The sequence below is a fragment of the Heterodontus francisci genome, chromosome 2 (assembly GCF_036365525.1).
Source record: "Heterodontus francisci isolate sHetFra1 chromosome 2, sHetFra1.hap1, whole genome shotgun sequence".
Classification (NCBI taxonomy): domain Eukaryota; kingdom Metazoa; phylum Chordata; class Chondrichthyes; order Heterodontiformes; family Heterodontidae; genus Heterodontus; species Heterodontus francisci.
Genome location: NC_090372.1, coordinates 164,883,367 through 164,896,958, shown reverse-complemented (window position 1 = coordinate 164,896,958; position 13,592 = coordinate 164,883,367). Strand labels below are relative to the sequence as shown.

General features: G+C 44.2%; 1 protein-coding gene across 1 annotated transcript in view; it reads right to left on the bottom strand.

Annotated features, from left to right (window-relative positions):
* The window catches only part of LOC137380062 (zinc transporter ZIP12-like), an 84,279-nt gene that overhangs the window by 58,008 nt on the left and 12,679 nt on the right, over positions 1-13,592 (bottom strand). The window contains exons 2-4 of the mRNA XM_068051626.1: positions 6,204-6,491; positions 5,302-5,509; positions 3,219-3,409 (exon numbers count right to left, since the gene is read on the bottom strand). Coding sequence (XP_067907727.1) covers positions 3,219-3,409; positions 5,302-5,509; positions 6,204-6,491 — 687 coding nt within the window. The remainder of the gene's footprint in view (positions 1-3,218; positions 3,410-5,301; positions 5,510-6,203; positions 6,492-13,592) is intronic.

The following is a 13,592-nucleotide window of genomic DNA, read 5'->3' as shown; positions in this document are numbered from 1 at the left end:
GCTCCATTCTTACCCCATTGAAGTTGGCCTTCCCCCAGTTAATTATTCTTTCTCTGGATTGCTCACTATCCCCTAAATGCTCTCCTACTGATACTTGATCCACCTGGCCCACTTCATTCCCAAGAACCAGGTCTAGCAGTGCCTCCTTTCTCGTTGGACTAGCAACATACTGTTGTAGAAATTTTTCCTGAACACGCTCTACGAACTCCTGCCCCTCACTGCCCTTTACACTACTATTATCCCAGTCTATGTTTGGATAATTAAAGTCCCCCATTATAACTCCCCTATAGTTTTTGCACCTTTCTGTAATTTCCTTGCAAATTTGTTCCTCCATGTCCTTTCCACTAACTGGTGGCCTATAGACAACACCAAGCAATGTAACCGCATTTTTTTTGTTCCTTAGCTCTAGCCAAATTGATTCTGTCCTCGACCCCTCTGGGACATCCTTTTTTTCCAGCACTGCAATGCTCTCCTCAATCAATACCACTACCCCTCCCCCTTTTTTCCCTTTCCTATCTCTCCTTGTATCCAGAAATATTTAACACCCAGTTCTGCCCTTCTTTGAGCCAGGTCTCTGTTATAGCCACATCATATTTCCACATATCAATCTGCGTCAGTACCTCACCAATCTTATTAACCACACTCCATGCATTCATATACATGCACATTAAACCTGATTCAGACTTTATTACTTTCTTCCTTACTCTGACCCCACCTAATAATTTACTATTCCCTACTCTCGTGCTATCAATCTCCCCAAGTATTCTGTCTCCTTGGTATTCCTCTCTAATACTTGCTCCTGTTTCCCACACCCCAGACAAGTTACCAGTTTTGCTTCCCTCCAATCTGAGCTCCCTGTCACGTTCCCATCCACTTGACAATTTAGTTTAAACCCTCCCCAACAGCACTAGCAAATCTCCCTGTGAGGATATTTGTCCCAGTCTTGCTAAGATGCAATCCGTCCATATTGTACAGGTCCCACCTGCCCCACAACCGGTCTCAATGTCTCAGAAATCTGATGCCCTCCCTCCTACACCATTTCTCCAGCCACATGTTCAATCGCTCAATTCTCCTATTCCTTTGCTCACTAGCACGTGGGACTGGCAGTAATCCTGAGATTACTTCTTTTGAGGTCCTGCTTTTTAAATCTCCTTTCTAGCTCCCTAAAATCTGCTTTCCGGACCTTATCCCCCTTCTTACCTATGTCATTGGTACCAATGTGAACCATGACCTCTGGCTATTCACCCTCCCCCGAGAAGAATGTCCTGCAGCTGCTCTGTGACATCCTTGACCCCGGCACCAGGGAGGCAACACACCATCCTGGAGTCACGTTTACTGGTGCAGAAACACCTATCTGTTCCCCTAAACAATGAGTCCCCCATCACTACTGCTCTTCCACTCTTCTTCCTCCCCTACTGAGCCACCTGTGGTGCCACAAACTTGACTCTGACTGCACTCCTCTGAGGAACCATCACCTTCACCGGTATCCAAAATGGAAAACCGATTAGCGAGTGAGATCATAGGGGACTCCTGCACTATCTGCCTGGTTCTTTTAGATTGCTTGGCGATCGCCCATTCCCTATCTGCCTGCATGCTCCTAACCTGCAGTGTGACCACTTCCCTAAATGTGTATCCATGTCGTCCTCTGCCTCGCAGATGCACAATAGTGACTCCAGCTGCCGCTCAAGTTCCAAAGCCAGGAGCTCAAGCTTCTACTGCCGGTGATACTTCCTGCAGATGTGTCTGTCTCGGACACATGGTGTGTCCACGACTTCCCACATGCCACAGTCTGTACATTCCACTCAGCAGAGTTGCCCTGCCATACCGTAACTTTACAGACTATTTATTATAAGTAGAATAGTTTACCAGGTACTCACCAACCAGTTCCTTCCTCTGCACTGCAGCAAGAACCAAATACTGGAGGGTTAAAAAAGTAAAAAAACAAAGTAGAAAATGGAGCACCTCTTCCCCCATTCACTGAACTCACTACTCACTAAACTCGAATCTCCACACTCATCTTGCAATCTGCACCATTTGCAGGCTGTGCCCAGACCTCTGTATTTACACCTTTTGAACTTGAAACTGCAGCAACCAGATTAGACTGTCAGCTACTTAATTACTCAGCTACTCTGCAGTACAGCCTTTTAATCCCTGTCCAAGACTGTAAGAAACTTACTTTACTTTCTGAACCCTACTTTACTTTCTGAACCCTACTTTAAACAAGAGGGTAAATCCCAGTTAAATGCTAACTGCAGACCAGACTTTTACAAAGATAACAACACTTCAAATCCCCACTCACCAAACTCAAATCTCCACACTCAGCTTGCAATCTGCACACACTCAAGGTAGATAACCATGGTTTAGCCTCAGTTATTGAGCCTTAAGTTTTAGACTGCGAAGCAGTCAAAGGAAAATCAATCAATTTGGTCAATTATTACATAGGAATGTAGGAAATCAGAGCAGGAGTAGCCTATTCGGCCCCTCGAGCTTGCTCTGCCATTCAACTTGATCATGGCTAACCTTCGACCTCAATGCCATTTTTTCGCACTATCTCCACATCCCTTGATATCTTTAATATATACAAAACTATTGACCTCTGTCTTGAATATACTCAATGACTGAGCCTCCACAGCCCACTGGGGTAGAGAATTCCAAAGATTCGCCATCCGCTGAGTAAAGAAATTCCTTCTCATCTCAATCCTAAATGGCCTGCCGCTTATTCTGAGACTGTGTCTCCTGGTTCTAGGCCCTCCCAGCCAGGGAAAACATCCTTCCTGGATCTATCCTGTCGAGCCCTATAAGAATTTTGTATGTTTCAATGAGATCACCTCTTATTCTTCGAAACTCTAGAGAATATAGGTCCAGTCTTCTCAATCTCTCCTCATAGGATAATCCTGCCATCCCAGGGATCAGTCTGGTAAACCTTTGTTGCACTCCTTCTATGGCAAGTATATCCTTCCTTAAGTAACAAGAGCAAAACTGTACGCAATACTCCAAGTGCAGTCTCGCCAAGGCTCTATACAATCGCAGCAAGACTTCTTTATTCCTGTACTCAAATCGTCTTGCAATAAAGGCCAACATACCATTTGCCTTCCTAATTGCTTACTGAACTTGCATGTTAGCTTTGAGTAACTTATGAAGAAGGACACCCAGGTCCCTTTGGACATCAACACTTCCCAATCTCTCACCTTTTAAGAAATACTCTACATTTCCTTTACCTTTGCCCATGTGAATCTATCATCATCATGTATATGATCACAATCATGATGATCATGGCTATGCATTTTTGCAAAGTGTAGATGGCCAGACCCTTTGAAGTGCTTCTCTGTGCTTCGATCGTCTTCATGATCATGTGAATGTGCTTCAAAATATCTTCCCAAGCCAAGCTGATTAAGGAGATGATTCAGGTCTGAATGAAAGAAGAGAATAGATAATGCCAGTAAGCCATTTATCCCACCATAGACCATATACAATTTGCCGATCAGCAGCTCTACCCAGCCCATTCTATCTTCTGTAGCAGGTAAAATTTGCAAAGAGACAGAAGGGTCTATTTTAATCTTTGGGTGTGCGAATGGCCAGTGCACACTAATTGGCTGCTCATTTTGGCAGAGAGAAAGCTTCGATGATTTAAATCTGGCAGATGAGCTACAGGACACCAAATAGGGGTCCTTGAGGCCTCAAGATTGCACCACGAGCAAGTTAAGTTCTGATAAGGTGGCGGGGGGTTTGGGGGGGCATAGTTTGCATGGAGGGTCTGTGGGTGGGAGATCCTAATCACAGATGGTGAGTGTCCCAGGGTGGCAACGGTCCAGATTATTTTAATGGGCCTCGCACTGTGAAGGCTCTGACTAGTTCTGATCAAAGATAGTTTTCAGGGTCCTATTTATGTCACAGGGCCCCAGTGTTAATGGGTCATTAGGGTTTCTGAACCAACTTTGATACTGTTACCACCCACTTATTGTCAGGCGAAGGCAGCCAAAATCAGGTGTTGTCCTTTTTGTTGTAGCTATTCAAGGGTAACTGTAGGTTCTGTATCAGGAACAGTACTCTATGGTTACGGTACTGGACCATTAACCTAAATTTGAGAATTCACAAACCCAACATAGCAACTTATGAAATTGAATTTAATAATTGTGCTAAATTGTGGGCTAGAGGAATGGTCGTGAAAGCTACTTCGACTACAAAACGATATCCTGCTTTAAGCTAGGTATGATGGCAAGAAATTGTGGTTAGTAAAAACAGGTAAAATCAGGGAATGCATCCAATATGATGGTGATTATTATATCTTTAAATCTCTTCATTATCATAGTTATTTTTTAAAATTCATTCATGGGATGTAGGCGTCACTGGCCAGGCCAGCATTTATTGTCCATCCCTAATTGCCCTTGAGAAGATGGTGGTGAGCTGCCTTCTTGAACCGCTGCAGTCCATTTGGGGTAGGTACACCCACAGTGCTGTTAGGAAGGGAGTTCCAGGATTTTGACCCAGCGACAGTGAAGGAACGGCGATATAGTTCCAAGTCAGGATGGTGTGTGACTTGCAGGGGAATTTGCAGGTGCTGGTGTTCCCATGTATGTGCTGCCCTTGTCCTTCTAGCTGGTAGAGGTCGCGGGTTTGGAAGGTGAAGTCTAAGGAGCCTTGGTGCATGGCTGCAGTGCATCTTGTAGATGGTACACACTGCTGCCACTGTGCGGTGGTGGAGAGAGTGAATGTTTGTAGATGGGATGCCAATCAAGCGGGCTGCTTTGTCCTGGATGGTGTCGAGCTTCTTGAGTGTTGTTGGAGCTGCACCCATCCAGGCAAGTGGACAGTATTCCATCACACTCCTGACTTGTGCCTTGTATATGGTGGACAGGCTTTGGGGAGTCAGGAGGTGAGTTATTCGCCTCAGGATTCGTAGCCTCTGACCTGCTCTTGTAGCCACGGTATTTATATGGCTACTCCAGTTCAGTTTCTGGTCAATGGATGTTGATAGTGGGGGATTCAGCGATGGTAATGCCATTGAATGTCAAGGGGAGATGGTTAGATTCTCTCTTGTTCGAGATGGTCATTGCCTGGCACTTGTGTGGCGCGAATGTTACTTGCCACCTATCAGCCCAAGCCTGGATATTGCCCAGGTCTTGTTGCATTTCTACGCGGACTGCTTCAGCATCTGAGGAGTCACGAATGGTTAGAATTGTGACAGATTCACACAACTTTCAATACTGCCAGTTTTTTTCATTTGCATGACAATAATATTCTTTTACTTTACAGAGGATTATCACTGTTTAATTTCAGTGCTCTTTTGATTAATTTACTTACCTGCAATACTTATACTACTTGTACTGTTTAGTGTTCTGAAAATAAATTCAGTGAAAAAGTCTGGATTGGGTAAACTTAAGCTTCTAATACAGAGTCCATTCAGAACAGAGACAATGATTGCACCAGCCAGTTGTGGGGCAGTATTTTTATCAGCACCTAGTGGACCCACTATGCCAGCTTGCTCCTCCAACCAGTCTGCATCAATACACTAGAAAATAAGAAAAAATGTTCTTGTTATGCCTTCATAGTTGGAAAAACTCATAAATGTACTGCACCTTTAAAAGACACATTTTACCAGTACAACATTTCTAAAAAAATAAGTAAATTTTTCGAAGCTGACAAAGAACTGCTAGCAGTTCTGTGTGATTAGGTAAGTTAGGGAATTGCTTTTAATCTCTGGGAAAATGGTTCAAATCGGAATAGAACATAGAATTACAATCTCTTCTGACTGTGTGGACTGAGTTTGACTTCAGTCCATTTCCGAGTGCGTATAGGTCCACTGTATGAAACTGGCATGAACTTGACACCAAACTGGAAATTTCTTGAAGTCCCTGGTGTGTGAAATGGAAAAATGTCACATTGTTGCATGAGGGATTCTTTTCTGAGATTGAGTTATACTTGACCCAGGCAAGCATAATGCTGATACTTTAGGGGGTGAAATTGGTCTTCAAAGTGGGTGATAACTAATTTTACACTCCACCCAATATTGACTTCATTAAGAAAGAAAGTCAAACAGGCTGCCAATTGACTATTGATCACTACTGAAGACTAATTTCACTCCCTCGGTACTCAAAATGAGAAGTGTTCCATTTCCCAGCACTAACTTGCCTCACCTTGATGAGGATAAAATCCACAACAGAATATCTACTGTTTACATTGCTTTTCTAAAAAATCTCACTCACCTGACTCCAGGAGGAAACTGTGTAATGCTCTTGAATGATTTCCAAAAGTTTGTTGATTTCATCATGGGAGAGATGATTTGAGTCTTGATGTGGTTCTAAATTTAAAATCTTATCGAGATAGAATCTGTAATCCCCAACATTTGGATGAATGTTTGACGTGCAGATATCTTTCATATTAATGATATAATAAAGAAGAAGAACTGAAAGCCTGTGAAAGGCATCTTTATGTTGATGGTGTTCCTTGTTACCCTCCTCTATAATTGAGAAGGTATCATTTGGCAAAAGGCACTGTAATTAAAGCACAATTGGATTTGAATAATTCTATATCTTTGTACCATTAATTGAACATAATTATACATATCATTGGTATACCTAATACAAATGCCGCACAGCGACCAAAACAACATGGAAAGCAGCAGTTACGGGTTATAAGTCCAGCTCAATTGGCGTAGAGATTGGGTGCCACAGGTTGCCTTTGTCGGTGGGAGAGGTCATCGCATCTGACAGGACAGCTACCGCCCACCTCAAACTGGGCAGCCCCCGGTCAGAAAGGTTCTGTCCCGCCACAGTCCATCTGCTTCAATGGGTGCTTGGAGGTCAGGGTCATTGCCTGACAAGTGGACTGTAACACAGCACCAAACAGCACGACAAAAAAGGAAAGAAGGTACCAGCCCTTCGTTTTGCAAGCTGGAACGTCAGAACTATGTGTCCTGGCCTGTCGGAAGACCTTACACAAATCAACGACTCTCGGAAGACCGCCATCATTAACAACGAGCTCAGTAGATTCAATGTGGACATTGCAGCACTTCAGGAGACACGCCTCCCTGCAAGCGGATCTCTAAGAGAGCAAGACTACACGCAAGGTAGGGATCCTGAAGAACCAAGACAGCATGGCATGGGCTTTGCCATCAGAAACTCTTTGCTCAGCATGATAGAGCCACCTTCAAATGGCTCGGAAAGCATACTGTCCATCCGACTGCTCACCGCCTCTGGTCCAGTACGCCTACTCAGCATCTATGCTCCAACACTCTGCTCCCCACCTGCAGTTAAAGACCAGTTCTACGAGGAACTCCATCATATCATTAGTAGCATTCCTAATACCGAACATTTATTCCTGCTGGGGGACTTTAAAGCCAGGGTTGGGGCCGACCATGACTCATGGCCCTCCTGCCTTGGGCGCTATGGCATTGGAAGGATGAATGAGAATGGACAGAGACTGCTGGAGTTGTGTACCAATCACAACCTCTGCATCACCAACTCGTTCTTTCATACTAAACACTGTCACCAGGTTTCATGGAGACACCCAAGATCACGTCATTGGCACCAGCTGGACTTCATCGTCACAAGGCGAGCCTCTGTAAACAGTGTCCAAATCACACGCAGCTTCCACAGTGTGGACAGCGACACCAACCACTCAAACCAAAGAAGCTGCATCACTCCAAGCAGAAGGGCTGCCCGCGCATCAACAGTAACAGAATTTCTTATCGACAGCTGTTACATAAGTTTCTAAATTCACTTGAAAAAGCCCTTCAAAACACATCTGCAGGGGATGCCGAGACCAAGTGGGCCCACATCAGAGACACAATCTATGACTCAGCAATGACCACCTTTGACAAATGTGAGAAGCAGAATGCAGACTGGTTTCAATCTCACTTTGAAGAGCTGGAACCTGTCATAGCCGCTAAGTGCACTGCACTGTTGAACTACAAGAAAGCCCCCAGCGAGTTAACATCCGAAGCACTTAAAGCAGCCAGAAGCGCTGCACAAAGAACAGCCAGGCGCTGTGCAAATGACTACTGGCAACACCTATGCAGTCGTATTCAGCTGGCCTCCGACACCGGAAACATCAGAGGAATGTATGATGGCATTAAAAGAGCTTTTGAGCCAACCACCAAGAAAATCGCCCCCCTCAAGTCTAAATCAGGGGAAACAATCACTGATCAACGTAAGCAAATGGACTGCTGGGTGGAGCACTACCTAGAACTGTACTCCAGGAAAAATTGTGTCACTGATACCGCCCTCAATGCAGCCAGTCTCTGCCAGCTGGACGAACAGCCAACAAAATCAGAACTCAGTGATGCCATTGATTCTGTAGCCAGTGGAAAAGCCCTTGGAAAAGACGGCATTACCCCTGAAATAATCAAGAGTGCCAAGCCTGCTGTACTTTCAGCACTCCATGAACTGCTTTGCCTGTGCTGGGATGTGGGAGCAGTACCACAGGACAAGTGCGATGCTAATATCATCACCCTCTATAAGAACAAGGGTGACTGCGGTGACTGCTACAACTACCGTGGAATCTCCCTGCTCAGCATAGTGGGGAAAGTCTTCACTGGAGTCATTTTAAACAGTCTCCAGAAGCTGGCTGAGCGTGTCTATCCTGAGGCACAGTGCGGCTTTCGAGCAGAGAGATCCATCATTGACATGCTGTTCTCCCTTCACCAGCTACAGGAGAAATGCCACGAACAACAGATGCCCCTCTACGTTGCTTTCATAGATCTCACCAAAGCCTTTGACCTAGTCAGCAGACGTGGTCTCCTCACACTACTAGCAAAGATCGGATGTCCACCAAAGCTACTAAGTATCATCACCTCATTCCATGACAATATGAAAGGCACAATTCAGCACAGCAGTGCCTCATCAGACCCCTTTCCTATCCTGAGTGGCATGAAACAGGGCTGTGTTCTCGCACCTACACTGTTTGGGATCTTCTTCTCACTGCTGCTCTCACATGCGTTTAAGTCTTCAGAAGAAGGAATTTTCCTCCACCCAAGATCAGATGGCAGCTTGTTCAACTTTGCCCATCTTAGAGCGAAGACCAAAGTACGGAAAGTCCTCATCAGGGAACTCCTCTTTGCTGACGATGCTGCATTAACATCCCATACAGAAGAGCGTCTGCAGGGACTCATCGACAGGATTGCGGCTGCCTGCAATGAATTTGGCCTAACCATCAGCTTCAAGAAAATGAGCATCATGGGACAGGACGTCAGAAATGCTCCATTCATCAATATCGGCGACCACGCTTTGGAAGTGGTTCAAGAGTTCACCTACCTAGGCTCAACTATCACCAGTAACCTGTCTCTCAAAGCAGAAATCAACAAGCGAATGGGTAAGGCGTCCGCTGCTATGTCCAGACTGGCCAAGAGGGTGTGGGAAAATGGCACACTGACACAGAACACAAACATCTGAATGAATCAAGCCTATGTCCTCAGTATCTTTCTCTACGGCAGCGAGACCTGGACAATGTATGTCAGCCAAGCGCGACGTCTCAACTCATTCCATCTTCGCTGCCTCTGGAGAATCCTTGGCATCAGGTGGCAGGACTGAATCTCCAATGCAGAAGTCCTCGAGGCGGCCAACATCCCCAGCATATACACCCTACTGAGCCATCGGCGCCTGAGATGGCTTGGCCATGTGAGCTGCATAGAAGATGGCATAATCCTCAAGGACGCATTGTACGGCGAGTTCGTCACTGGTATCAGACCCATGTCTCCGCTTTAAAGGCGTCTGCAAATGCGACATGAAGTCCTGTGACATTGACCACAAGTTATTGGAGTCAGTTGCCAGTGATCGCCAGAGCTGGCAGACAGTCATAAAGGCGGGGCTAAAGAGTGGCGAGTCGAAGAGACTTAGCAGTTGGCAGGAAAAAAGACAGAAGCGCAAGGAGAGAGCCAACTGTGTAACAGCCCCGACAGCCAATTTTATCTGCAGCGCCTGTGGAAGAGACTGTCACTCTAGAATTGGCCTTTATAACCACTGCAGATGCTGCTTCACAAACCACTGACCATCTCGAGGCGCTTATCCATTGTCTCTCGAGACAAGGAAACCAAAGAAGAAGAAGGAGAAGATGAAGGTATACCTCATACAAGTGGGTCCAAAGGAGAGATTCAAGAACTTTTGTGAATTCAAAACCAATAAAGCAATTCGTGAAAAATGGAACAGTAGACTAGCTTTAAATTTTTCTTAGCAAAATATTATTTAGTAACAGCACATCTCCCATTGCATTTCTTATTGATAAAAAAAATTCCTCTTCCTCTGAAAGTAGATAAATAAAGAAACATATTTATGCCCTTCATGTACCAGTTACATAAAGAAGTAAATCTCTGTGTCTCATTTGCTTCTGGTTCACATTCTGTGATTATTTACAAATAGAATGGATGAGCATGGAAAACATAACATTTACAATGCATTACATAATATATATATATATATAATGGTTAATTATAAATATATCAAATTATATATATTTAAACAATGTAATTGTAATATAATTTTTATAATTACATATTGAATTGTAAGTACTGTAATTTGATTGTATATACAAATATGTATATATTGAATTGTAAATAGTAATATATGAAATACTTAAAATATAGGGTCAATTTTATAAGTTTATCTTTGTTATAAGTTTCCAGCATAACTGTCCAGACGTTTGCATTTGAAAATGCAAATTCTTAAAATATCACCTTATGTGTAGATGTAAATAACCAATTTGGGGCTTTAGGCAGTGGATCAAGATGGAAAGCGCAGGCTGAGTCTGAGCCTATTCTTGGGAGGAGGTCTGATATGGTCTGGTGTGGAGTGGTGGTAGAGTTTGTATCGAGAGCTGGGCCATAAGAAGGCTGAAACAAAAACAAGAAATGCTGGAATCACTCAGCAGGTCTGGCAGCATCTGTGGAAAGAGAAGCAGAGTTAACGTTTCAGGTCAGTGACCCTTCTTCGGAACTGACAAATATTAGAAAAGTCACAGATTATAAGCAAGTGAGGTGGGGGTGGGGCAAGAGATAACAAAGGAGAAGGTGCAGATTGGACCAGGCCACATAGCTGACCAAAAGGTCACGGAGCAAAGGCAAACAATATGTTAATGGTGTGTTGAAAGACAAAGCATTCGTACAGATTAGGTGTGAATACACTGAATATTGAACAGCAGCAAGCAGGTTTGCACTTGCTGCTGTTCAATATTCAGTGTATTCACACCTAATCTGTACTAATGCTTTGTCTTTCAACACACCATTAACATATTGTTTGCCTTTGCTCTGTGACCTTTTGGTCAGCTATGTGACCTGGTCCAATCTCGACCTCCTTTGTTATCTCTTGCCCCACCCCCACCTCACTCGCTTATAATCTGTGACTTTTCTAATATTTGTCAGTTCCGAAGAAGGGTCACTGACCCGAAACGTTAACTCTGCTTCTCTTTCCACAGATGCTGCCAGACCTGCTGAGTGATTCCAGCATTTCTTGTTTTTGTTTCAGATTTCCAGCATCCGCAGTATTTTGCTTTTACATAAGAAGGCTGATGATGAATCAAATATGATTACTTTTTTTAACCCCCCCCCTCCCCGGCTATCAATCTAATTTGGTCGTGGTAACCATAATGGCTGATTATGCCAGATGACTCACATAGCCCAGTCAGCATGTCCAAAGGGACTACTGCTTCACAGATACATACATTAACACAGACACAAGGGGGTAGAATTTCTGCTCTGGATGCAAAATCATGCTCAAGATTGCCCCAGTTTACGGAATTGAATTTTTTTGCTTAGGTTTCTGCTCAAACACATTTGCTTAATGCCCAAAGCAAAAATCTTTCATGAACTAGTGCAATCAGGCAGTGTTTTAGAGCGTAAATGTTTTTTTCTTGAAATAAAACACATTCATTGATGTATTTAAGAGTACTAGCCTGGTGCAGTTTTATTAATACATCCAAATATGGATTTATCTGAAATAAGCATTTTTATTAATTGTCTCGTCCACCGCCTGTGAGTAACTTGATTTTAAATAACTGAAAACGACTTTAAAAAACTCTGCAGCACCATTTACTAGTGTTATGGGTGTAAAGTACATTAAATATTTTGAATATGTAAAATATATTAAAAATTGTCTACTAGTGCCCTTGCATCGAAAAAAAAACAACTTAAAATTAAGAGCCTTCTCAAAGGGCACAAATATGCACAATTAGTAGAAACCCGCCATGGCGATTAATTCAATCTGGGTGTGTGGCAAGATTTGTTGGCAGGACAAGCTTTCAGTGTGATTTTTTAAACCAGTGCAAAAGATCGCAGCAACATGGTCTGTGCTGGTTGCAGTTTGCACTTGATATTCCTCGATCTATTGTGCTGATTTGGTCGATTTTAGGAAAATTGTGCTTGATGCAAATTAACGTACACTCTAGCCAACAATTTTAATATTGCATGGATAGATTGCCAAAATATTAAACATTCGTAAAGGCCTATTGAAAAAATAGAATTTATTGCCTTAAAATTGTGAATAAGTAAACACTAAGGGCTGAATTTTATGGCAACATTGGGGACACGTCTGACAGGATGTCTAATGCCATGATGTCCCATCCAAATCTTATCTATGGTGGCAAACACGGAGGGTGGAGTTCCGATGGCGAGGCGGCGGGCAGATAATTAAGAGACTGAGTGAATGCAATTTGATGGTCAGGATTGCATTTTATAAACTGAGCACAGGTTTTACAGGTCTTCAGAGGCTCACCTCCTTCAAGGAGGTGACATGGAGGAGAGGAAACATGGCTGCCTTCTAGGGGAGGCCATCAGGAAGGCAACAATCGACTGCCTGGTAGGGTGGCAAAGGGAGGGCATTGTGCAAGGTGTGAGTGAAACAGTGGTGGGACTGCAGGGGGAGGGACGCCATTGCAAGGGGGGCAATAGGCAAGTGCCACTTCGGCAAAAGTCACAAGTGGGGCAAGGGTTGGGGGTGCCACTGGTATAGAAGGACTTGCATTCAGGGCAATGCCACCTATCATAGGCCTCATTCATCCAGACTTTGAGGACCTTGTTGAAGAGGAGGTGCAGCAGAGTGGGAGGGAGGGCCAGGCATTTGCAGTGGTACCTCAACAGTCTGAGAGTGCACAGGAGTGTCAGCATCAGCCTCCAGATGGTAGGGCACAGAGGGGAAAGACAGATGGCTCCCCCACGAAGAAGGAGATACTCTCCAGACAGGCGGATCTACTGGTTGAGACTCAACTAACTGCAGATGTCCAAGAGCCAGTGCCAATGAAGACTCCACCTCTCCAGGGAGGCTGTCAAAGACCTCTGAGTTATGATACATAAGAACACAAGAAATAGGAGCAGAAGTAGACCATATGGCCCATCAATCCTGATCCACCATTCCTTACGATTATGGCTGATCTTGGGCTACAAATCCACTTTCCCATCCACTCACCATATACCTTGATTCCCCGAGAAACCAAAAATCTGTCTATCCCATCCTTAAATGTATGATGCAGGATAGACTGTGCCCCAGGGCACGGTGAAAATTCAATGAAAGTCACCATGGCACTGAACTTCTATGCCTCATCATTCCAGGGATCCACTGGGGACATGTGAGGGATCTTACACTCAGCAGCCCATTGGTGCATCAAGGAGG